This window comes from Callorhinchus milii, unplaced genomic scaffold, assembly GCF_018977255.1.
Source record: "Callorhinchus milii isolate IMCB2004 unplaced genomic scaffold, IMCB_Cmil_1.0 Scaffold29, whole genome shotgun sequence".
NCBI lineage: Eukaryota > Metazoa > Chordata > Chondrichthyes > Chimaeriformes > Callorhinchidae > Callorhinchus > Callorhinchus milii.
In genome coordinates, this window is record NW_024704770.1 from 3,978,325 (window position 1) to 4,002,906 (window position 24,582).

The 24,582-nt window shown below is 47.1% G+C and overlaps 1 protein-coding gene across 1 annotated transcript in view; it reads left to right on the top strand.

Annotated features, from left to right (window-relative positions):
* The window catches only part of LOC103189094 (adhesion G protein-coupled receptor L1), an 87,375-nt gene that overhangs the window by 43,471 nt on the left and 19,322 nt on the right, over positions 1-24,582 (top strand). The window contains exons 4-11 of the mRNA XM_042344686.1: positions 7,592-7,701; positions 17,586-17,597; positions 20,359-21,159; positions 21,620-21,910; positions 22,491-22,594; positions 22,942-23,127; positions 23,926-23,964; positions 24,358-24,541. Of these exons, the coding sequence (XP_042200620.1) occupies positions 7,592-7,701; positions 17,586-17,597; positions 20,359-21,159; positions 21,620-21,910; positions 22,491-22,594; positions 22,942-23,127; positions 23,926-23,964; positions 24,358-24,541 (1,727 nt within the window). The remainder of the gene's footprint in view (positions 1-7,591; positions 7,702-17,585; positions 17,598-20,358; positions 21,160-21,619; positions 21,911-22,490; positions 22,595-22,941; positions 23,128-23,925; positions 23,965-24,357; positions 24,542-24,582) is intronic.

Sequence of the window (24,582 nt, forward strand, 5' to 3'; positions counted from 1 at the left end):
GGTTAACCAATCCCACCAGGAATCAGGGAAATCTATGTCAGATTGAAGGACTGAGGGGTTGGTGCAAAAGTCATCATCATCAACAACAACTTGTATTTACCCAGAGCCCTTTACACAGGCAGCATCTCAGAGTGCTTAACAGTGCAGAGCCTGACACCGAGCATGACATGGGAAACCAAAGGGAATTTTAGCTCCAAAAATAGATGCCATTCCCAGTCAGCGTGTGGGAAACACACAGGGAGTGGAAATACTGAGCGATCCACTCCCTCCCCACCAAGGGCAATAGTTTTCTTGATTCATTCTATGGACCATTTCATACAGCAACTTTCACATCAGGTCAGGACATCAAGAGAGAGAGAGAAACTACCTTCTTTTTAACAACAGCAACGCAGATCTTTAACATCTACTTAAACAGGGCACAGACAGGGAGCTTGGTTTAATGTCACATATCAGACTATATAGAGGTATCACTGTTCGAAAAGAGAAGGGAGTTTCACTCTCTCTCCCGGTGTCCTGTTCGAGAATCCCCCAAATAAAATGAATCATTCGGTTCATGGCTGTTTGTGGGATGTCGCTGTGTGCAAATTGGCTGCTGCATTCAACCACAAATAACACAGTCACTTTACAGTGTATGATAATAATAATAATCCTTGCATTTGATATAGCGCTTTTCAAATCTTCTAGATGTCTCAAAGCGCTTCACAGAATATATTGTAAAGTGAATTGAGTGTATGTTTATGATGTAAAGCACTTTGAGACGTCTTAGCGTGAAAGGCATTGTATCAAATGTAAGGATGATAAATATTATTCCTGTTGTCCTGTTGCTCCCAGAGGAGGCTGAGTTGGGCCGGGTTAACAGGAGTCAATCCTCGCTTCCAATGGAAATTGGTCCCAATCTGGTCTGACTAATCCCAGTCGCTGAGCCAGTCTCTCTGCTCCCCTTAAGCCTCTTACTGTGTAAATCCCTGCTCCTGATCAGCAGATGTTCGTTACACAAGCAGTTAGAGCAGCCAGTTGCTATCAGATCGCACACACACACTCGCGCACACTCACACACATACACACTCACACACATATACACACACACACTATCCACACACTCACACACATACACACTACACACACTTGCACACACACATATACATACAGACAGACACACACATTTACACATACGCACACACACACTACACACACATACTCATACACGCATACACTCACGCTGTGTCTCAGCGTCTCAGCGATACAGACCTTATAAATGTGATACCCATACATAGCTGCACCGCCCCAGCACAGCTCACGTCTTGCACCAACGCAGAAACAATCAGTACAACTCTCTCTGTCTATGCCAGGAATTACAAACAATAATAATAATAATAATCCTTACATTGCATCCAGTGCCTTCACTGGGGAGCACGGGTATTTATTTGACTTGGCACCTGAGTTAGTATGTGTCAGCTGCACTCGCCTCTGAGTGAGAAGGTTGTGGGTTTGAGCCCCACAATGAGACCTGTTACTTCTACAGTCTAAGATGAGGCTCCATTGCAGCACTGAAGGGGTTTTGCATTGTAGGAGGTGCCGTGCAGGAGGAGACATTAAACCGAGCTCCCCATCTGTCTGTTCAGATGGATGTGAAGGATCGTGCGGTGCTGTTCAAAAGCAAGAGAGGGGAGGTGACTGAGGTTGAAGAGGAAGGGGTTCAGGTGCGATCTGAAGACGGGCAAAGAGGGGAGAGGCGGAGGCGAAGGATTGAGTTTCTAGGTGTAGTGGTTGAATGCACGGCTGCCAATGGTGGAGCAGAGAACATGAGAGACAAACAGATCAGTATTGACTCTGCACAAAATTCACTTTGAGTCGCTCCCCTGCCCCCACGCACCACTGAAGGAAATATTAACAGCACCTGGTCAATACAGCTGGTGAGAGAGCGATGCAGCTATTGATCCCATTGATCTGAGACTGCTCTCCCCACAGCTAAAGTGATTTAACCAGACGCCTCAGATCGACTTTAGCAACCTCGCTGCATGTTCACCTCTTGCACATGAATTCCCGTCACATAGGGGTGGGGGAGAAGATGCTACAGCCGATGTCTGTCACATGTGGAAACCCATTGCTGTGTTTAGAAACCCTACTGAGAGTTCATCAAAATAATAATCCTTGATACAGCACGATTTTATCGGTGGGATTGTTGGCCAGGTCATCACTATTCTCTCTTGGGGGAGGGAAGGGGAGGTGCAGGGGTGTCAGTGCGGAACTGCCTTCAAGGTGACATGATTAGGAACAGAATATCTGAATCGAGCCAGGCATCTATGCTAGTCCGGTCTCTGAGCCAGACAGGTTCACAGTATTCCAGGGAACTCAATGCAGATAACAGTACAGCCCAGCCTGGCTCATTGGCAGGACCTGGAAGGGTAGATCAGTCATTGGGGTCAGGGAGTCATTCCACTCAGCTCCTGTTAACCCTGCAAGCCACAGTCCTAATGGGTAGGCTGGTCCTAGCTGAACAAGCAGCGAGAAAGCTTGCCAGACAGCGATGTCAATATGGTTTTGGGTTAGGGTTAAGGTGGTTTGGGCTGGTTAGACCCCAGCAGTTGCCCCAACCCAAGCTCTGGGGTCCCCAAGCCTTGGCTCTTGCCAACCTGCGTCCAATTCTCTCTGGAAGTAGGTAAGCAGGATGCGTCCCTCCAGGTAGAGAGAGAGAGAGATGTTCCATTCCAACAATCTATCTCTGGGATTTCCATGTGTAGGTGGGATGTAGGGAATTTTCAGTCTGGTTTGGAGATCTTCAGCATGGTGATGGATTTCTGCTAGGCTTTTCGGTGTATATTTAATATTATTAGAGGACATTAAAAATGTATTGTGCCTTCGCTTCTGTGAAAGGGTAACACCCTGGAGATCAAACCCACGTATCATGGAATGTGCCCAGAGGCGGCTCAACTCTAGTTACAAATCTGAGGGAAAATCAAAGCCCATCATTAATCTCACACACTCAGTGCTGCCAGTGTCAGCCTGGCTCAGTCACTAGTTCTCTCAGCTCAGAGCCAGCAGGTCACAGGCTCAATTCCCTCAATTGGAGACCTTGAGCTTACACATACACACACCTACAGACACACACACACACTCACTCTCACACATACACAGACACACTCACTCACGGACACCTACACACACCCGGTTATACACAGACAAACAGACACACACACCTGCATACACATGCCCACACGTACAAACCACATGCATACACACACACAGAGTCTAGGCTGATGTTCCAGCACAATGCTGGGAGGAGGCGCTGTCCTTCGGCTGAGTCGTTAAACCGCACTCCCCGTCTGTGCCCTGTTCAGGTGGACGTTAAAGATCCTGCGGCACTGTTGGAAAAGAGAAGGGAGTTTCTCTCTCAGTTTCCTGGCCAACAATGGATAAAATAGCTCATTTGTGAGGCGTTGCTGTGTGCTCCCCAGCGCAGCACTCCCACAAGTCAGCCTGGACTGTGAGCTCAAAGTCCCCAACATACCTACAACCTTCTGGATCACAAAGGATAATCCAAGCAGTCACTACCCTTGACAGTAATCTCTATAAAATACCTGGTGATGTTTGCAGGTCTGTGGTGCATTTGGCAAATGAAAGCCTCTCTTCCTATCTCCCTCTCTTTCTTTCGCTCGCTGCTCTGCTGTGAGTACCAGCCTCTGTGAGTCAGTCAGCTGGAACGGGAGCAGGCGAGAGGTGCACAGTGATGGATGGCAGTGAGTGCTGTACATGGCATTTACTCACAGCTCTGGCTCAGGTGTGGGTGTAAAGCAGAGAGCAGGCCAGCGGTGCTGTGTAATCTGCTATCAGCCTCAAACACTCAGTCACTCACCGCTAGCTTTGATATCCGCCAACCCTCTGTAACAGCCTTGTGTACCCAGGCTCCGTGCAACCCACAAACACTGCTCTCTACCTCCGCTCTCCCCATCCGTCCCTTTCCAAGACTGCTTGAGTTTCCTTCCAACCGGGAAAACTCAGCGATTTCCAGAATAGCTTGGTTTCCAAAACTTGGGATCATCCTTTCGCCTTATTACATCTCAAAGCGCTTCACAGGATATGATGTAAATTGACTGTGTGTTTTGTAGGCAAACGCAGAACAGCGACGTCCCCTCAAACGGCCACAAAGTAAATGACCAATTGTATTTGGGGGATTGTCGGCCAGGACACCAGGAGAGAGAGAGAAACTCCCTCCTCTTTTCCAACAGTGCCGCGGGATCTTGAACAAGGCACAGAATGGGAGCTCGATTTAACATCTCATCCAAAGGACAGTGTCTCTGATACTGTGGCGCTTCCCTAGCATTGGGCTGGAGCATCAGCCTGGACTCTGAGTTCAAAGTAACTGATTTGGCCATCAAACATTGAGATAAAATGGGCTATTTACTTCATGGCTGTTTGCGGGAACGTCGCTGTGCGTAAATTGGCTGCCGCGTTCGCTCGCAAAACACAACACTTGACAGAGAGATTTTGCCAAACGTGATCAAGCGCAGCAACGAACGCAGAGACTCTTACTAAAGGACACTCAGTCTGTGAGGAAGTCAAACTCTCGCACTTGTCTTCAATGTAATTCACGCGTCAACTCATAAACGCATTCATTAAGTTAATTTTTAACTCGTAAATTAATTTGCAAATATATGTATTTAATTATCAATTAATGCACATCTGAATTAATTTACACATCTGGAAGTTAATTTGGAAACGAACCCACAACCTCTGAATTAATTTGCAAACATATAAAACGACGAATATATTAACGGCTGATTTATGGATTTGTTGGCAAATGGATACATTAATTTACAAATTAATTGATTTCTTTAATTTGCCGCTGAAAGCTGTTTGGAGAGCTTCCAGTGTCCCCAACACAGAGAGAGGTGTGTGAATAGGACAGGGTAGGACACGAAACAGAGATAGATTCAAAGGGACACAGAGACGGAGAAGGAGAGTCAGAGAGAACACAGTGACATTGATGGGAGGAAAGAAAAAGGAATTTACTGCACAAAATGATGAAAATGCTTCACAAGTTATGCTGTAAAGTGACTGTGTATTTTGTGGGAGAAATGCAGCAGCTAGTTTTGACCACAAAATACAGTCACTACACTTTACAGTACATCTTGTGAAGCGCTTTGAGATGTTTTAATGACGTAATGAGGCGCAATATCAAATTCAAGAATTATTATTATTATTTGAGGGGCTTGTCAGCCAGGAACCGGGAGAGAGAAACTCCCTTCTCGTTTCCAATAATAATAATGTGGTCACTCAATCCACGACTCTTTGTGGGACGCTGCTGTTTGCAATTGGCTGCCGCGTTTCACGCACAAAGATATGCAGTCAATTCACTTTGTATATTCTGTGACGAGCTTTGGGACGTCTCAAATACATGATAAGGCGCTTTATCAAATGCAAGGATTATTATTATTATTACTTAAGGCTGAGCAGCGTGAGGAACGAAGTAGTGGCTCCCTTTCACAGAGGGAAGGCAGGAGGAAGATTGTGCTGATGTCTGTGTAAGGGTGACTTTACTACTTTACTCCCAGTCCCACCACCTTCGCATTACTGTGCAATCTCTGCTTTGCTAATGCTGCTTATGTTCTCACACAACAGCAGTGTATGGACCTGGAGTTCACAAAGGGCCTGAAATTACACACAGCGACTGCTGTCAGCCATTGTAACGAGCTGCAATGTCTCACACTGTTCTACAGCTTTGCCTGAGGCACTGATACACCATAATAATTATTATAATAATCCTGGCATTTGATAAAGTGCCTTATCACGTCTTTGAGACGTCTCAAAGTGCTTCACGGGATATACTTAAAGTGAATTGAATCCTTTAATATTATGCTGCCGGTCGAGGGATCTGAGATGTGGACCAATGGTGATTATTATGGGATGTGGTGTAATATGTGATGTCAAAACCCTCCTCTTCGACCGAGCTTTCGGCAATCCTCCTACTCTCCCTGCTCTTCCCAATCCCGACCCCCAGCTCGGGTCCAAATCCCTAACTGTCTAGATTCTGGGACGTCCTCCCAACATGAAAGGCGCTGTGTAACTGTCATTTTGTATTGTATGTTATCGCTTTGTTTGAAAGTTGCGATGAACATCAGACTTTCCACTTTACCAGGTGTCAGGCTGGGTTGGTCAGTCTCGCTCTCTGGGAATATTGCTGTGCGCAAATTGGCTGCTCAGAAAACAGACAGTCACTTCACGTATGGTAAAATCCTGTGAGACGTTTCGAGACATGCAAAGCACAGTGTCAAATATAAGGATGATTAAGGATAATTATTAGGAACTCATTCCCCTTGTGAAGGGACTGATTCACTACTACTCACCTTCTTACAGGCCGACAGAAGAGTGAAGAACTTCTGTTAAACTTGCCAATCCATGTGGGATGTTGCTTGGTTGCCCCGTTAGCAGAACATGTTTCAATCTGTGTTTGCATAAATCATACAGAAATACAGATAATGCCATTCAATAATTCAGAGTGTTGTGACAAGGGGATTAGGATATAAATAGGATTAGCACGTAATGGAATGATTATAAAGAGATTATAACGTAATAAGCGTGAGTCAGTATCTCAGCGACGGACATTATTCCAGATTCGTGATGAAGCTAAATGCAGGAGCTCGACGTCTCGAATCCTTAGGGAAATGTCTTGGCAAAGACTTGCGGTCGTTTTCCTTTTGGCTGATTTACCTAAAGTCGCAATAATAACAACAACAACAACAACAAAATGACATGTATAGAGCGCCTTTCACGTCGAGAGGACGTCCCAAAGCACTGAACAGTCAGGTGTCGGGGCTCGAGCATGGGGGAGGGGTGGTGAAGGGGTGAGGGAAGGCAGAGAGGTGGGAGGGAGACTAAAGGCACGGTCGAAGAGAAGGGTCTTGAGATCGGCTTGAAGGAGGCAAGTGAGGAAGCGAGGCCAAGGGACCATGGGATGGAGTTCCAGAGTGTGGGGGCAGAGAGGCTGAAAGCTTGGCCACCGATGGTAGGGCAGGTCGGGCGGGAGACATGGAGCAGGCCGGAGCCCGATGAACAGAGGGAGCGGGCAGGTTGGTAGGGAGTCAGCAGGTCAGAGAGGTAGGAGGGGGCAAACATGGCCTTAAAGGTGAGGACGTGGATCTTGAACTCAATCCTCTGGGGGATAGGGAGCCAGTGGAGTCGGCGAGGGTGGGAGTGATGGGGTCACGGAGCCTGGTGCGTGAGAGCTCACGAGCTGCAGAGTTTCCTTTCACCTTTCCTTTCACCTCTGGAGGATGTCTCAAAGCGCTTCCCAGGATTTACTGTCAAGTATAGTGACTGTTTTTTTGTGGTCAAACGTGGTAGCTAATTGTGCACATAGCGACGTCCCCACAGAAAGCCATGAGGAGAGAGGAAAGTGAGTTAAGATTTTAGGTCAATGAACTTTAACCTTCGTGTTAACTCACAACCTGAAACGTTAACTCACTTTCCTCTCCACAGATGCTGCCTGACCTGCTGAGTGTTCCCAGCCACCTCTGTTTCTATGACAAGAATTATTATTATAATAATCATTATTATGATGAAGGCTAAAGTCTCTCTCTCTCTCTCTGGACAGATGTAATAACCGCACACAATGTGTAGTGGTTGCTGGCTCGGATGTGTTCCCAGACCCCTGCCCGGGCACCTACAAGTACCTGGAGATTCAGTATGAATGCGTCCCATACAGTAAGTACCCGCTTCCCTTGTAAGAACACAATTCTCATCAAACCCTGTCCTGTAAATAGTGAGGTGGGGGTGGGGGGGCCTGGCCAAAACAAGCCCCCGCCCCGTTCTGTAAGATAATCACTCTCTGTGTTAATCGTGTCTCGCCATAACATAAGACAGCCTCCCCCACCCCCCCTCCTCCCCATGGGCTAATCCCTTGGAGATGGCTCGCATGTTGGAAGCCAAGCGAGATGTCCCCCAATCTACCAGCCTCTCAGGGAGCAGTGCAATCGCCAACACTCCACTAAACTGTGGCAAAACTGCTGATCTCATCACGGCTAATCTTGTTTCTCCGCGTACTTTCTTTTGAAGGAAAGTCGAGTTTTCTCTTCTTCCTGTTTTCTCCTCTAGCCAACGACCAGAGGAATCTCCACTCTCCAAAGCTGCTCTTAATGTTCCAGAATATCACCTAGCGTTCAGCTCGCAAGCACAAGTCACATCGGAGTCCTGTAGCTCAGTGGTTAGAGCACTCGCTTTGCAAGCGAGAGACCTGAGTTCAATTCCAGGCAGGTCAGGGCGAAACCTTGGGCAAGTTTCCTTACTCCACACAGAGCCTAATAATAATCCCTCCAAAACCAAAAACAATAATAAATTGGTCATTTTCAATCTACGACTGTTTGTGGGACATTGCTGTGCGCAATTGGCTGCCGCGTTCCCCCACAAATATACAGTCAATTCACTTTACAGTGTATTCTGTGAAGCGCTTTGGGACGTCCTCCCGACGTGAAAAGCGCTATATCAAATGCAAGGATTATTATTATTATTATTATCACGGGGATCGGGGAGTGAGGGTCTCACACACACACTGATACATTGAGGGTCTCATACACGCTGATAGCGTGAAGCTCACATAACACACACACAGACACACAAACAACCAGTCCCCTTATGCCCTATTGACAGGAATTAAATTTAGCACTCCCTCCTGACTGACAGTATTGAGTGAGTGTATACCTGCCCTATCCCTATCCACAGTACTTCTACAGTAATATATATGATACAGAGAGTATTGTATCCAGGGCCCAAGAATGGTTTTAAAGGCAGAGATGTCTTGAAATTCCTCTTTGAGTTAAGTTAGCAACACACCTGCTGTGTTGAAATCAACCACTATTCTGTCAGGAACAAATGAGATAGGAAATGTTAAGGAATAAGATCTGGGGATACAGTATATAGTGTGGGGACACCACATGTGCAGCGACTGCCAAGATGGTGGAAGGCGAAATGGATGGATCTTGGTCTTTGGCTGAGCAAATGTTCTTGTGTTAAACACTGAGGGGAATCTGTACACAGTCACACAGCGGTGTTGCACATGGTTGTTTTTTAGTCCCTGTGCTGTGTGGATCTGTGTCTACCTTGCACTGCGGAGTTCAGGATGTGGGGTGGGGGGGTGGGGGGTGGGCGGGTGCATGCTCTTGTGTTGTTTAACTACGCGTTTGCCAAATTGTTCCAAAAAGAAGTTAATCTGTCAGCAGTGAGTTAATTTCACAGAGAAACCCATCAGCATCTCTCCTCTCACCGTATGCCCACCCGTCCATATGTACATCTGTCGGTTTATTCTTTTACAGTGTGTGACGTCCTGGCGATGGGTTAACTTGTCTCTCCTCCCTCGCTGGATCTTTGAGTAACCAGCTAACCCACACTAACCCAGACAGGCCCACACTAACCCAGACAGGCCCACACTAACCCAGACAGGCCCACACTAACCCAGACAGGCCCACACTAACGCAGACAGGCCCACACTAACCCAGACAGGCCCACACTAACCCAGACAGGCCTACACTAACCCACACTAACCCAGACAGACCTACACTAGCTCACACAGACCTACACTGACCGACTGATTGTATCTGTGAGGATTGTCAGCCAGGACACCATGAGAGAGAAACTCCCTTCTATTTTCCAACAGCGCCGCGGAATCTTTAACGTCACCTGAACAGACAGACGGGGAGTGAGGTTTAACGTCTCATCCAAAGGACGGCATCTCTGACAATGCGACACTGCACACACACACACACCCACCCCCCCAAAGCACTGTCTTGGACGTCAGCCTTGCTGGCGATGGGGAACAATAATAACGCCCCATGGCAAGATACTGGCATGGATGAAAGCATTGAAAGGGATTTGGAAAGTCTGAGCCTGTGTTAATGACTGATAAATGGGGCTTAATGCAGATAAGCCCCCGCAAAGCAACCCAAGTTAGTGTGAAATTTTAATCTTTGTATCAGTCACTTAGTCAGGCCACAGCTCCCTCCCTACCAGACACTCATCTGGTATCAGATTTAACAGGAGCCTCCCCCAGCACAGACACGGTGGGAAGAGAGTGGGGAATGGGATTAGAGAGTAGAGAGCTCCAGTGGGGGAGCGAGCACCAGCATAGACACAAAGGGGGTAGAGCTGGAGGGGGAGAAAAGGTACTACACAAGTCCGGAATTGGGGTGAAATCTTGTTCTAGGTAGTTTGGACTCAATAGCAGGTCAGAGATTAACTGGGCTGGAATTTGATTTTAAGGCCCAAAGGTAAATAGACAAAAACAAAGACCGAAAATGACAAACTTTTTTATAGCAAAATTCATTAGCATAATGAAAAGACGTTCTTCTGTTTGTTGAATGCCTGATAGAAACCCCCCTCTCCTGCTACCGCCCCACCCCCACGCTCCCTGCCTCAACCCCTCTATGTCCGAGAGAAAAGTTGTCAACCCTTTGGCTGAGCTGTGAAGTCTCAATTGTGTGTCAACATGTCAATCTCTTAATCTCTTAGTTTTTTGCAGTGATGTGATTGTCAGACCCCAACACAGTGTGTCAGCCGTTCGCAACAACAACAACTTGCATTTATATAGCGCCCCTCACACAGGGTAGCGTCCCAGAGCGCGTGACAGTGGCGGAGCCTGATGCCGAGCTGAGGGAAAGGGGGAGGTGACCGTAGGTACGGTCGAAGAAGAAGGTCTTCAGCCTTATGAATGTGTTATGTTAATATTATGAATATGTTATTATTAATATGTTAGCAAGGGGCAGGGGGCAGAATAGACCTAGATCCCACCCAGGAGAGCATATTTAATAGACAAAAGGGCACTGGAGGAGGCTAGGTTCATGCTTGAGAGGAGAACTAGAAGGACATAGCAGTGGGAGAGGACAGGTAGAATGATATATGGGATGCATACAGGAGAGAGATCAGGACAGATACGAATGGAACGAAAGCACGTTCTTCTGTTTATAAACTACTAGCTGTACCCGTTGAAGCTTCATTTGCAACCAAAGGATCCAACATGGACTGTAGATTTCAGTGATGATCGCGCTATCTAATTTGTAGTCTGTGCCTGGCTCACAGTTGAGCGCAGCTAAATGGAGTGACCTCGGCTGCTGGGCTTCATTTTGCTGTGTTTTTGCATGCCTTTCTACGTCGAAGTCCAACCGTGCTGATTTTTGTTCTTCAGTTTCATTTAATCGGCCTTCTCTCTTTCGCCTGCATTTTTATTTGTCCTTGAAAGGCTTGATTTTCGCTTCTTGGGCATCTTTATTCCTTAAGATTAAGAAAATGTGCTATTGGGAGGACTCCTGGTTGGGAGGACTCCTGGTTGAGAGGCCTCTTTGTTGGGATGACTCAGTGGGATGCCTCAGTGGGAGGACTCCTCTATGGAGGATCCCTTGGTGGGAGGACACCTGTTGGGAGGACTCCTTGTGTGATGAGCTTGTGAGTTCCCTGAAAAGAAATATGCCCATGACATTCCCCTAGCAATACCTTTCCGATAAGGTATAAATCATGTCTCTACATCAATTGGTTATTGCGTTTTGGTGGACAGACAGACAGACATACATTTTATCTTTATTAGTATAGATGTGGAGTCCTGTAGTATAGTGATTAGCGTTCTCAGCTCATAACCGAGAGGTCCCGGGTTTGATTCCACACACGTGCCTCCGTTTACCTAGCAGTAAATAGGTACCCGCTTGTTAGTTAATTGGCTGTTGCGTTTCAGCCACAAAATACAGTGTATTCCACATTACAATAAATATATTGTAATGTGGAATACACTGTGAAGCGCTTTTAGACGTCTCAACGACATGATAAGGCACTGTGTCAAATGCAAGGATTATTATTATTGCCTGATAGACCCCCAGCCCCCCCCCCCAACCCCTCTCCACACACACACACACACACACACCTCCTGTACCATCACCCACTTATTGCTGTGAACAACTAGACAGGTATAGGGAAGGCCAGGCAAGACAGAAGATAGCAAAGGGGGCTCTGGAGACATCAAATATGAGAGCAAGTTTAACGCAAGCTGTTATCCCAATGGACAGCTCAGACGGCCAAGATGGAATTGGAGCACCAAAGAGAGGGGGGAACAGAGAGAGGGAGAGGACAAGGGACGCAGACAGAAACCAACCAGAAATGATGACAGCGACAGTCTATGTAGTAGATAGAACCAGAGGTTCTAAAGAAGAAGCTTCTAGAAGTAGAAGCAGAAGCAGACCCCGCAGTGATTGTGTTAATCTCAATTGACTGAACACATGTGTCCACGAGGGGGGGTTAGACGTTAGGCAAAGATCTCGCCAGACAGACAGACGGCTGTTTGTTAAGTCAGGGTATCGAGTGATACGGGACAAAGGCGGGTAATTGGACTTGAGCTACAGATCTGATGTATGATTTTATAGAATGGTGGAACAGGCTCGAGGGGCTGAATGGCTTCCTCCTATGTTGCATGTATAGCAAGTTTAGGGGGAACTCTGCACAGTGAGCCGCCATTAAACCACAAACGTCCACAAAAGAAAGATGCAAGGAGTTTCTCTTTTTTTCTCTCTGCCGTGTCTCTAACCCTGCGATGTCCTAACCTCTTATCTTTGCTTGAACGCTGCAATAGGATGGTTAATGGAACTAATGGCGTTTTGCTCTCTGAAAATTGTCTGGCTTTGTATCTTGTGTTTCCTTATAACTCTCTCTCTCTCTCTCTTGGATGGAACTAATGTAGCCTTATAACACCCCGCTCCCCTCTCACCCCTCCCCTCCCCCCCTACTCCCATCTCCCCCTCCTCACGTCTCCACTCTCCCTTCCCGTCCCCTGACTCTCTCCCACTCCCCCCCTCCCCTCTTCCCCTCCCCTCTCCCCTGTATAACTCATGTCTTATTATCATTCCAGAGACTGCGTTGTATAACTCAGTATTTGGATTTAATTTGTGATTTGCTTTAATGGCTTTGCTTTATGGTAAATGTTCATTTGAAGATTTATTTTGTTTTGGGTGTTTTGGTTAAATCACTTTTATCCACTTGCTCGCTCACTACATCTCTACTCTGTCTCTCTTGCACACGCGTTCACACCGTTTCTTGCACTTTCTCCTACATGCTTTCTCGTTCTCCCTCTCATTCTCTCACATTTTCATTCTCTCTCTCTCTCTCTCTCTCACACACTCCTTTCCCTTAATTTCACTTACATTCTCTCAATCTCTATCTTTTTCTCTTCATGGTACATTCTATACCGTTTTCCCTATGAATAATAATACTAACACTAAATAAAAATAATCCTTGATTTGTGCCTTTCACATAGGAGGACACCTCAAAGTGCTTTTTTGGTGGCACCGTCCTTCAGGTGAGACATTAAACCGAGGTCCCATCTGCCTATTCAGATGGATGTTAAATCCTGCCACCAATTGGAAAAGAGAAGGGAGTTTCTCTCTCTCTCCCAGTGTCCTGGCCGACAGTTCCCCCAAATAAAATCAGTCATTCACTTCATGACTGTTTGCAGGGACGTCGCTGTGTGCAAACTGTCTGCCGCATTCCCCTTCAAAACACACAGTCACTACACTTTACAGTAAAATCCTGTGAAGCACTTTGAGACGTCTCGACAATGTGATAAGGCACTGTATCAAATGCAAGGATTATTGTGTTATTCTATATCGCTCTCACACTCATGTCACTTGCATGTTCAATGTTTCCCTTAGTCAGATATTTGGGGAATATCAACGTGTGTTAGTGCACTGAATTGTGACTTTATTTCAGATGAAAGCTGTTCCCCCAAGTGCAGCCTGTAGTTTAAGAGACCAACACAAACGTTAGTCCTTATATATATAATACACATATATATATATATAAATGTTAACAATTTATTGTCTTTCTGAAAGGATTTGCTTGCTTTATCTTCGATTTGAATTGAAGTGCAAATGCTCTCTTTCTCCTTTTTTTTTCTCGTTCCTTTCTTTCCCCCTTCTGTCTAATCTGTTTCCGTATCTTTGCTAGAATTCAGGAGGAGCTTGCTGGAGAAAATGGGACGCATCTCCCAACATGATCAGCCTCCCCCCAGCGCACGCCCCCACCCCCACCCACGCCTATACCTGCCCTTGGGTCCCTCTGTGCCTGCCTCAGGTCTGTGTGCCTCTGACTGCCACCATCTGTGCCTGTTGTTCGTTTTTTCTCTCTCTCTCTCTACCTGGTTCCTCTTGTCCACCTGTCTTTCTTACTATCAGCAGCAGTCGCTCTCCCTGTCTAGTGTTTTCCCCTCTCGATTCTCTGTGTTTGTCACTAAAGGTAATGTAGCAAACATATCTCAGGACAACAGAGACCTGAGAGAGGTACAGGCAAACCTGAGAGAGGTACAAGTAGAGCTGGGACAGTTACAGGCGAACCTGAGAGTTACAGGCAGAGCTGAGTGAGAGGTTCAGGCTGACATGGGAGAGGTACAGGCAGACCTGAGGAAGCTACAGGCAGACAACGCTATGTAGTTCCCACACAGAAACAGAGTAACAATAATAATAATTTGGTCACTCAATCCACGACTGTTTGTGGGACACTGCTGTGCGCATTTGGCTGCTGCTTTTCTCCCATAAAATATACAGTCAATTCACTTTATAGTGAATCGCTTTGAAACGTCTTGAAGACGTGATAAGGGGCTATATCAAATACGAAGATTATTATTATTAGGGGAAGGGGTGCGAGGAAAAGGGAGAAAATTGGCTTCTTGTTTGACCAAAGTCCCCAACAGAAGAATCTCCTTCTAATGTCTCCCAGGCCCTACGAACACTTGGAAGAATCCAGCTTCTGAGTTAAGGTTGGATTTGAGTAACTTCCCAAACTCTGCCCCAAATTGTATTTCTTTATTCAAGACATAAGGCTAGGACCCTGGGGAATTTGCTGTGGGCCTGACTTCGGAGCAGTTGTTACCATCAGAGGCTGAAGCGACGAGATGTGTTCCTAACCCGGCAGTGTTCTCTCCTCGTTGTCTGTGTGTCTGTGTGTGTATGTATATGTGTGCCTGTTTCTCTTTCCTGCTAACTGTGTGAGGTTCCTCATTATCCCAGTTCCAGCCCTCGTGTGTGTGTTTGGCTTCGAAGAGTTTATGACGGGAGAGTCAGAACAAGCAGCGAGTTAATGGGCAAATATCAATGTGCCCACCTCCTGAATGTCCTGTGTTATGAATTGTTATACATTGTTCGACATCTGCACTTTATAACTGTGTTTATTACTGTGCTGTTGGATACAGTACAATTGCCAGGGTGTTAACATGCAGCATGTGTTATGATAGTTATCACATCGCTCAAAATGAGACCCCAGATCCCAGCCTCCAGCACAGTTCCCAGCACCCCCCAGCTCAGCCCCGAGCACTTGAGTCACTGCTCTTGACAGTAAATCTGTGAAGCGCTTTGAGATGTCTCGATGATACGATGAGGCGCTGTATCAATGCGATAATTATTATCATCATTTTTACCATTATTTCATCCCAAAAAAGCATAGCTGTACTGTGCCGCCGCCAAATACAATCCAAGATATAACTTTCCAATCATGCTCTACCTCCTAGCCACACAGAGAGTGTGTTATCTGTTGATGTGTAATGTCCACTGTACAGCTCTGTGCCTCTCTGTACCTTACACACATCTTACTGTGAGCCCAGGTCGGGAGGAATCCCAGGCAGCCGTGTGACTGACAATCTGGGAGCTGAACAATCCATGGAGTCCTATAGCTCAGTGGTTAGAGTAATCACCTCCCAAGCATGGAGACCCGGGTTCGATTCCCGAGCGGGTCAGGGCGAAACCTTAGGCAAGTCTCCTTACTCCACACACGAACGCCACTGTTTACCAGCTGTAAGTAGGAACCAGCTTGATAGTTGAATGGTGGATCGCTTTCCGTGTACTAATCCCTTAAAAAAATAATAATAATAATTTGTTCACTCAATCCACGACTGTTTGTGGGACATTGCTATTCGCAATTGGCTGCCAAATTTCTCCCACAAAATATATGGTGAATTCACTTTACAGTATATTCTGTGAAGTGCTTTGAGACGTTGCAATGACGTGATCAGGCGCTACATCAAATGTAAGGATTATTATAATATGGTGACGGGGGAGGAAGCTGAGCACATTGGCTCCCTGATTGGTTAGTCAACGGTTCGCAAAAGAGTTTCTGTGTTTGAGCCACTAGCGTTTTTGCTCAGTGGGATGGGGGGAGAGGCATCACTACTCACCTGAAAGGAAAAACATGTGTCACTAAGTTATAGAGAACATCAATATCTGGTCATTGTGCCCTGATCTGGTTATGTGCTGTCATGGTGACAGATGAGACATCTCGAACCATGAGGGCATATTGTAAACAGCTTGTCCCTGGGCAGAGTTGTGTGGAGAATACCATCATTCATTCATAAAATGGGGGAGAATGGTGGGAGGGGAGTGCTCACTGAAAGATAGACATCCTACTCTTGGTTGCTTGGGGAACGTCAAGGTGGACATGGCAATTTGGACACCAATAAAATGAAGCCCTTCTCACCGTGTGAGGAGATAGGGTGGGGAGGACTCCACACACAGTCCCATCTGAGAGCTTGGCAACCCTTAGCCACTGAAGGAGAAAGACTTTGGTGTTAAGACAGGACTGGAGGACCCGAGGAATAAGAAGCAGAGTCCAATGAGGACGTGAGCATTAGCAAAGGTTCAGATCCACCCAATGAGGACAGGAGCTTTTGTAAGGGCTGACAATGGGGCCAATGAGGGGCTGGGATGGGGTTGAGTAATAGTTGAAATCCAACCAATGAAAGTATGAGTTGGAACCTCATTCACAAAGTGAATATCCAGCCAATGAGGATGTAGGTTTAAAGGAAAATAGAAATTGTCCACATCTCTGAGATCTCAGAGCCTGAGATTGTACATTATTATTATTAATACATTACAGTCCAGCCATACAACAACAACAAGATTGACATTGTGTCCTTCACTAGGACAGCGTATGGGAGCCCTGCAGGTGGGCGGGCGAGAGGGGGAGGTGACCATAGGCACGTTTGAAGAGTTAGGTCTTGAGTTAGGAGTTGAGGATAGATAAAGAGGCAAGCGAGGTGGAAGGATTGAGGCAGGGAGTTTTCAACCAAGATTCTCTTCACCGGCATGGGATTGTGAGCTTTCAGATACCTGGTACCGCTGGGCTGCACTCAATTAACACATCCTTTCCTTTCATCCAACGAACATAGGTTTGGTTTAGAGCTGACTGAAGCTCAGCAGGTTCCATTTGTGAATGGTTTTAATGGAATAACTGGGGCGCTCATTTTTCCCAAGGCCACTCGTGTTGAGGCTTGCGATGGAGTCTAACCTAAACTAACCCTCCCTTCTCTCGCACGTCACGGGCTGGGGAGGAGTCCTGTTAGCTTTACTAGCCCGAACCCCAGGCGCTGTTGGTATCTGCAAAGATTGGTGAAGAGCCAACAAGGAGATCAAAAAAAATTAAACAACTTATTATATTCTGTGACAGGTTTGTTGACTCGTCAGCGTTTAGAGTAAAATTTGACGGCCTACATTGCTCTGCTCAAAAGTGTGTTAATCTTCTTCTCTTTTTTCTTGCACCTTTTTTTCACTCTTTCTCTTCCGATGCTTAAATAGAAGTGGAACAAAAAGGTAAAAAAACAAGCTATAGTTCCAATCCCCCCAAAACTTTGTTTTTTTTGTATCCATAAGAATTGTTTATTCCCTTTTATTGACTTTTTGATTTTTTTCTCTGGTATAAAAAACCAGGGCCTTCTGTAAGTCGAGAACACGATTTCAAATTCTAACTCTACGTGTTAATAATCGTCATTAGCTCGTGTCACATGGAGATCCTTAGGGATATCAATCATTGATGATAGCGATATTTATTGGGGCTCTATGTTTTTACCTCCTTAAGGCTATTACCTCACCCATTGGATGTCCCACTGTGTCCGTAAATGCCATCTGCTTGATTTTTTCTGAAACTTTCTCCATGTTTCCCCATAGCAACCGGGTTTTCTCGGGGGTATATTCCTCACCTTTTCTCTTCCTCTCTCTCTCTCTCTCTCTCTCTCTCAATCTCTCTCTCTCTTGCTTTTTTTCCCGATCTTCGTTTTTTTCCACGCCTGTAACTTCCGTTATGATATGATTTTATGGCTATTTTAATTTCCTTCCTTCGTTCAAAAAAAACGAGGCAGCCGGAAAAGAATTGGATTTGAATTTGTGTAATTTAAGGCTTTAATGCTCTCCGTGGTCCAAATACACTGTATTTCTGCTGACTCGTGTGTATGTTTTATCTATATATATACATATAGTTACGTATCTATGTTAAAAAAGTGTTCTTGAACAGTGTAAAATTTGGAGTTGCATTTGTGATGTGATATTCTCACCACTTTTCCCGAGTCTGGTAATTGGCTGCGAGATCCACATCCTCGAGGCATTGGATCCTCTGCGCTTCTCCAAGTCGAGCTCCTGTGTCTGTCAAGTTCGCTCCCGTTATTGCTCGTTGAGCGCTGAGCCGCGAGTGCGGTTGGATTTATGCCGAGGTCAGCGGGTGTGAGTGCGGTAATGGAGGTGAGAGACGGCCTCACGAGGTGCGGGTGTTATTCTGATGCTCTTCGAATCCTGTCCTGAAGGGGTTAACTCAGCTCAGCCCCACTCTCCGTTTAACAGCGCGGACGTGACTTTGATGGTGATCGTTGTTGTTCTGTTTTTTCGCTCATGAATACATTCCAGGAAGTCATTGTCGTTTTGGTCTGTAACTGCCCCCCCCCCAGTGAGCTCCTTAGTTGAAAGCTGTACCCCGGAAAGCTGAGATAGCGACTGGTTTGGTTTGACCATTTACCTTCCGATGTCCCCACTCTGTGTGAGTGTACTTGTGTGCACTTGAGTGTGAGTATGTGTGTGAGATTATGTGTGCGTGTCCCATCACCTTTGCTTGTGTGCCGCTATAGTAGATGTGCTCCAGCTGTGGTTAACTGAACTGTTGTCCACTGGAAACTGTCTGGCGTCATTAAAATTAGCTTCTTTATAGAACATTCCTTGGTTTACAGCATTTATATTGCAGACCTCAAATTCTCTTGCTTCGAATTCTGTCCGTGTTTGTGCTTCCTTCCCATTTATACCTTGAGAGAACGCAGTCTATTCCAACAATCTATCTCTGGGATTTCCATGTTAGTGGGATGGAATTCTCAGATTGGTTAATGGTAGAATTATACAGCACAGAAGGAGGCCATTCAGCCCATTGTGTTTGTGTCGGCTCTTTGAAAATTCAATTCAAATTCAATCTCACTCCCCTGTGGTCTCCCCATAGCCCTGCAAACTTGTCCTCCCCAAATAATTATCTACCTCTCTCTTAAAAGTTGTTATCGAATCAGCTTCCACCAGCCTTTAAAGGCAGTGCATTCCAGATCCCAACAACTCACTGGGTGAAAAAAAAGTTACTTTAGATATGGTTAACCACAGTGATGAGTTTCCCCATGTGCTAAACACCTGGTAGACCAAAACAAATTATACCTTGAGACCTTCTTCACTTTGTAGTAATTCCATGCGAAGCGCTTTGTTCGTCCTCACATTATGAATCGCCCTGTATCAAATGCAAGGATTATATTTTATTATTTACTAAACTTGTCTAATTTTGTTGATCGCTTTGTTTTGTGGAGAGGAAACTTGCTTCACGCTTCTATATTTTCGCACAAACCCTAAGGATTGTGCATGTCTATCCCATCACATTGAAGGTAAGATGTTTCTCTCTTCATTTAGCCCCCACATCAAGACTTGGAATCACATAGACTAAGCTGACCGTTCAGCGCAGTGCTAGGGGGAGTGCAGCATTGTCGGGGGCTTTGTGTCTGTGTGTGTTCTTATATATAGATATATATATATGTGTGTGTGTGTGTGTGTATGGGAGGGGGATTTCAAGCGCTCTGGCAGCTACCCTGCGTGAGGGGTTCTATGTAAATGGAAGTAATTATTGTGTATGTTCCTCTGTGTGTTCTTGTGTGTGTGTTTTTTATGTACATGTGTGTTTGTGTGTATTTGTTCCTGGGTGTGTTTGTGTGTGGGTGTGTTCCCGTGCGTGTTCTTGTGTGCATGTGCACGTGTGTGTGTGTGTGGCCAAGTCACTCACCCCCACTCCTCACTCAGACCCTCTTCTTGCACATGCACCAAGAACTCACAATTACCAAACTCACACTCGAGATCCCGCCAGAAGTCCAACAAGTGTGCAAATCACACAACATCAGGGGGGTAAACGTGGTTAGAATATCGTCATGAGTGGATCTCGGATTGGCTCTGCTGATATGGCCTGTATAAGTGTGTGCGTGTTTCTTTACAATATACACATGTAAATAGATAGACATTTATATACAAAATTATCAATTTGTTCTTCTCTTTTATCCTAATCGCTGCTCAGTTTTCGTCTGTCCCGGGACGCTGCAGAAAGTCTTTGACCCGACCAATGTTTTTGAATCGGAGCACGAGTCCGGAGCCTGGTGCAAGGACCCGTTACAAGCCGGAGATAGGATCTATTACATGCCCTGGATTCCTTACAGGACAGACACACTGACCGAGTTTGCCTCCTGGGAGGATTATGTCACCGCCCGCCCCACCACCTCTTATCGGCTGCCTCACCGCGTGGATGGGACCGGCTTTGTGGTGTATGACGGAGCCGTGTTTTACAACAAGGAACGGACGAGGAACATCGTCAAGTACGACCTGAGGACGCGGATCAAGAGCGGGGAAGCCATCATCGCCAACGCTAACTATCACGATACATCGCCCTATCGCTGGGGCGGCAAGACCGACATTGACCTCGCGGTGGACGAGAACGGGCTGTGGGTCATTTACGCCACGGAGCAGAACAACGGGCGACTTGTGGTCAGTCAACTGAACCCCTACACCCTGCGCTTCGAGGGCACGTGGGATACAGCCTACGACAAGCGCTCGGCCTCCAACGCCTTCATGGTATGTGGGGTCCTCTACGCCGTGCGATCAGTCTACAAAGACGATGACAGCGAGGTGGTGGGCAACAAGATTGACTACGCCTACAACACCAACCTACAGCAAGAGGAGAGCGTGTCCATCACCTTCCCCAACCCGTATCAGTACGTCTCCTCCATCGATTACAATCCCCGTGACAACCAGCTCTACGTGTGGAATAATTACTTTGTTCTGAGATACTCCCTGGAGTTCGGGCCGCCCGACCCCACCACAGGTAGGGCTTAACTCCCCCTCTCTACACCCTCTCTCTCCCCCCACTCTCGGCCCTCTAAATCCCTCCCCCTCTCTACAGCCTCACTCCACAAGGGTTTTGTCAGGTCTTGTTTCTGAATATAGTGTAAAGTGAATTCACTCTATATTTTGTGGAAGAACCGCGGCAGTCAATTGTGCACAGCGGTGTCCCACAGACAGTCGTGGATTGAGTGACCAAATTATTATTTTTATATGGGGGGGGTGGGATTATTACCCACACAGAGCAATCTGGCAATCAACTAACAACCCCGGGTTCCTACTTCCTGTTAGATAACGAGAGGCAGGTGTGTGGAGTAAGGAAACTTACCTAAGGTTTCTCCCTGACCCGCCCGGGCATCGAACCCGGTACTCTCACTTGCGAGGCGAGCGCTCTACCCACTGAGCTACGGGACTCCACAAGGATTATTATTATTATTTTACAGCACAAGTGACCGTGGCTTCAGTGAGCAGCACCACCACCCTGAGGCCCACCCCTGTCACCAAGCCCACCACCAGGAAACCCCCCTTGACCACCGTCGCTGTGGGAGCCATCAACCAGCTGGTGCCAGAGCTGCATCCGGTCACCCCCAAACTTCCCACCACCAAGCGGCCCCCCCTCTCCAACCTGCAGCCCTCCCAGCGCCAGTGCGGAGCCACCGAGGCCAGGGGTGTCAAGTGGCCGTCTACACAGCAGGGCGTCCTCGTGGAGAGGCCTTGCCCCAAGGGCACCCGAGGTATTTACACCGTGGCCGGGGTGCTTAACAGTGACACCTTAACCCCCTAACCTAGTTACTGACACAGCAACTGACTGACCTAGTGACACAGTAACTGACTGACCGAGTGATACAGTAACTGACCTAGTGACATTAGTCACTGACCTCGTGCTGAATATGTTTGGTATATTAAGACCTTCAGTGACTTCCTTACGCCCATAAAGAACAGAAGGTATCAAAATATAAAGTCTTGAAACAAAGATCTGAAATACAAAGTCAAACAACAACTTAACACAGTGCCCCTCACATGGGGGAGCGTATCGGAGCGCTTAACAGTGACGGAGCCTGACGCCAAGCCAGGGAGAGAGGAGGTGACCAAAGTGGAAGAGGAAAGTGCTCAGGTGCGATCTGAAGACAGGCAGAGAGTGGGCTGGACAGTGGGGTCAAGACAGAGAGTGACAGAGGATGTAGTGGCTGAAAGCACAGCTGCCAACGGTGTAGTGGAGGGCACAAGGGAATGGGCCGGGTAGAGTAGTGGGGTATGAGCAGGTCAGAGACACATGATCACAATGAAGTTCTCTCTCTCTCTCTCTCTACCCAGGGATTGCCTCGTATCTCTGCCTGGTGTCACTGGGGATATGGAGCACGAGAGGCCCTGACCTCAGCAACTGCACCTCTCCCTGGGTCAACCAGGTGGCACAGAAGGTAAGAGAGGGGAATGGAGTCCAGGCCGACCGCGGGCTATGACACGGACTCCTGTCACACTGCGTTATAGTTCCCAGCAGATACCAGTCAGCTTCCTGCGAGTTGCACGTGTACACAGTCAGTGCCACTTCTTGCACACACGCAGCCCACAGAAAGTGATGCCACGTAGCACATGTCAGCTGCTGCAGGAAGTGATGTCGGCACGCTTGCAAGAATTGACATGAGGGAGGGAGGGGAGGGAGGAGATCATATGGGCCGAAGAGATTTCTTCATCCAAACCAATCTGGCCACTCTCTGTGTCACCTGCCCTCGGCCCTCGTGTAATGTGTAAACCCTTCCCCCGGCAGATCAAGAGCGGGGAGAATGCGGCAAATATAGCCAGCGAGCTCTCGCGTCACACCCGGGGGCCCATCTATGCCGGAGACGTCAGCTCCTCTGTCAAACTGCTGGAGCAGCTGCTGGACATTCTGGACGCCCAACTGCAGGCCCTCAGGCCCAGCGAGAAGGAGTCAGCGGGCAGGAGCTATAACAAGGTGGGGGCGGCTCACAGTGACACACAACAAGCCCTGCAACTCACACAGCAAGACACAATGACACACAGTCAGAGTGTCACACACACAGCAATACACAGTCACACATTTTCGCACACATACACAGCGATTCACACAGTGTCACACACACAGCGATTCACACAGTGTCACACACACAGCGATTCACACAGTATCACACACAGCGATACACCGTGTCACACACACAGCGATACACACAGTCAACATGTCACACACACAGCGATACTCACAGTGTCACACGCACAGCAATACACACAGTCACAGTGTCACACACACAGCGACACACACAGCGATACACAGTCACACAGTGTCACACACAGCGATACATAACAGTCATAGTGTCACTCACACAGCGATACACAGTCACACTGTGTCGCACACAGTGAAACACAGCGACACACAACACACAACAACATCTTCAGCAACACACACCATGTGGCCCAACACAGACACTAAACTCCCAAGGTCTTGCTGTGGAAGCTTGTGAACCCACCACATTATGACTCTGGGCGAGAGAGTGACCAACTCAGCCACAGCTGGGACAATGTTTCAGAGTTTAACACCCCTGTCCTCCCCCCCCCCCCCCGCCCCCCGAGTGAATAAGGATTGGCACCCTCACTGCTCAGACAGGAGAATGATTTTGCTGCCGTCATCGTGTGGCTGTAACAAGCATTGCTTGTTTACTGGTTGTATCTAATGTGTATTTGACGAGTCTAAAGTAAGGGTGTTTTTATTCTGTTTCCTGCTCACCAATACGCCCAGATTCAGAAGAGAGAGAGAACGTGCAGGATGTATATTGAGGTAATTGGGCTTTCCTCTTATTCTCTGATCTGTGTATCATAATAAGAGTCATAAAAATACAGTAAAACTTGCATAAGTCTGATTGTACAATTCGTATAATCGTCTTGGGCAGATGAGTCGTACATCTGCCCAAGTGCTGTTCAAGAGTTTATATTCTCTGCAGATTTCACTTAACTCATACTTTGCATAAGTCATATTAAATGTCTGGTCCCAATTTATAGGACTTATCTATTTACTGTAATTCATAATAATAATCCTGATATTTGACAAAGTGCCTTTCACATCAAGAGGACATCGCAAAGCGCTTCAAAGGGTTTACTGTTGTTGTTGATGATGGTGAAGTTATTGTTGATGATGGTGATGGGCTGCCCTGACCCTGGCCTGTGTCCGCAGGCTGTTGTGCACACTGTCAACAACCTGCTGCGGCCGGAGGCACTGGAGTCGTGGCAGGACATGAATCTGACGGAGCAGGTTCACACGGCCACCATGTTGGTAGATATCCTGGAGGAGGGGGCGTTCCTGCTGGCCGACAACCTCAAAGAGCCAGCCCGGGTCAACACCAGCACCCAGAATGTGGGTGAGTATCAGCAGCGGGTACCCTGTGTTTGTGTGCTGTGT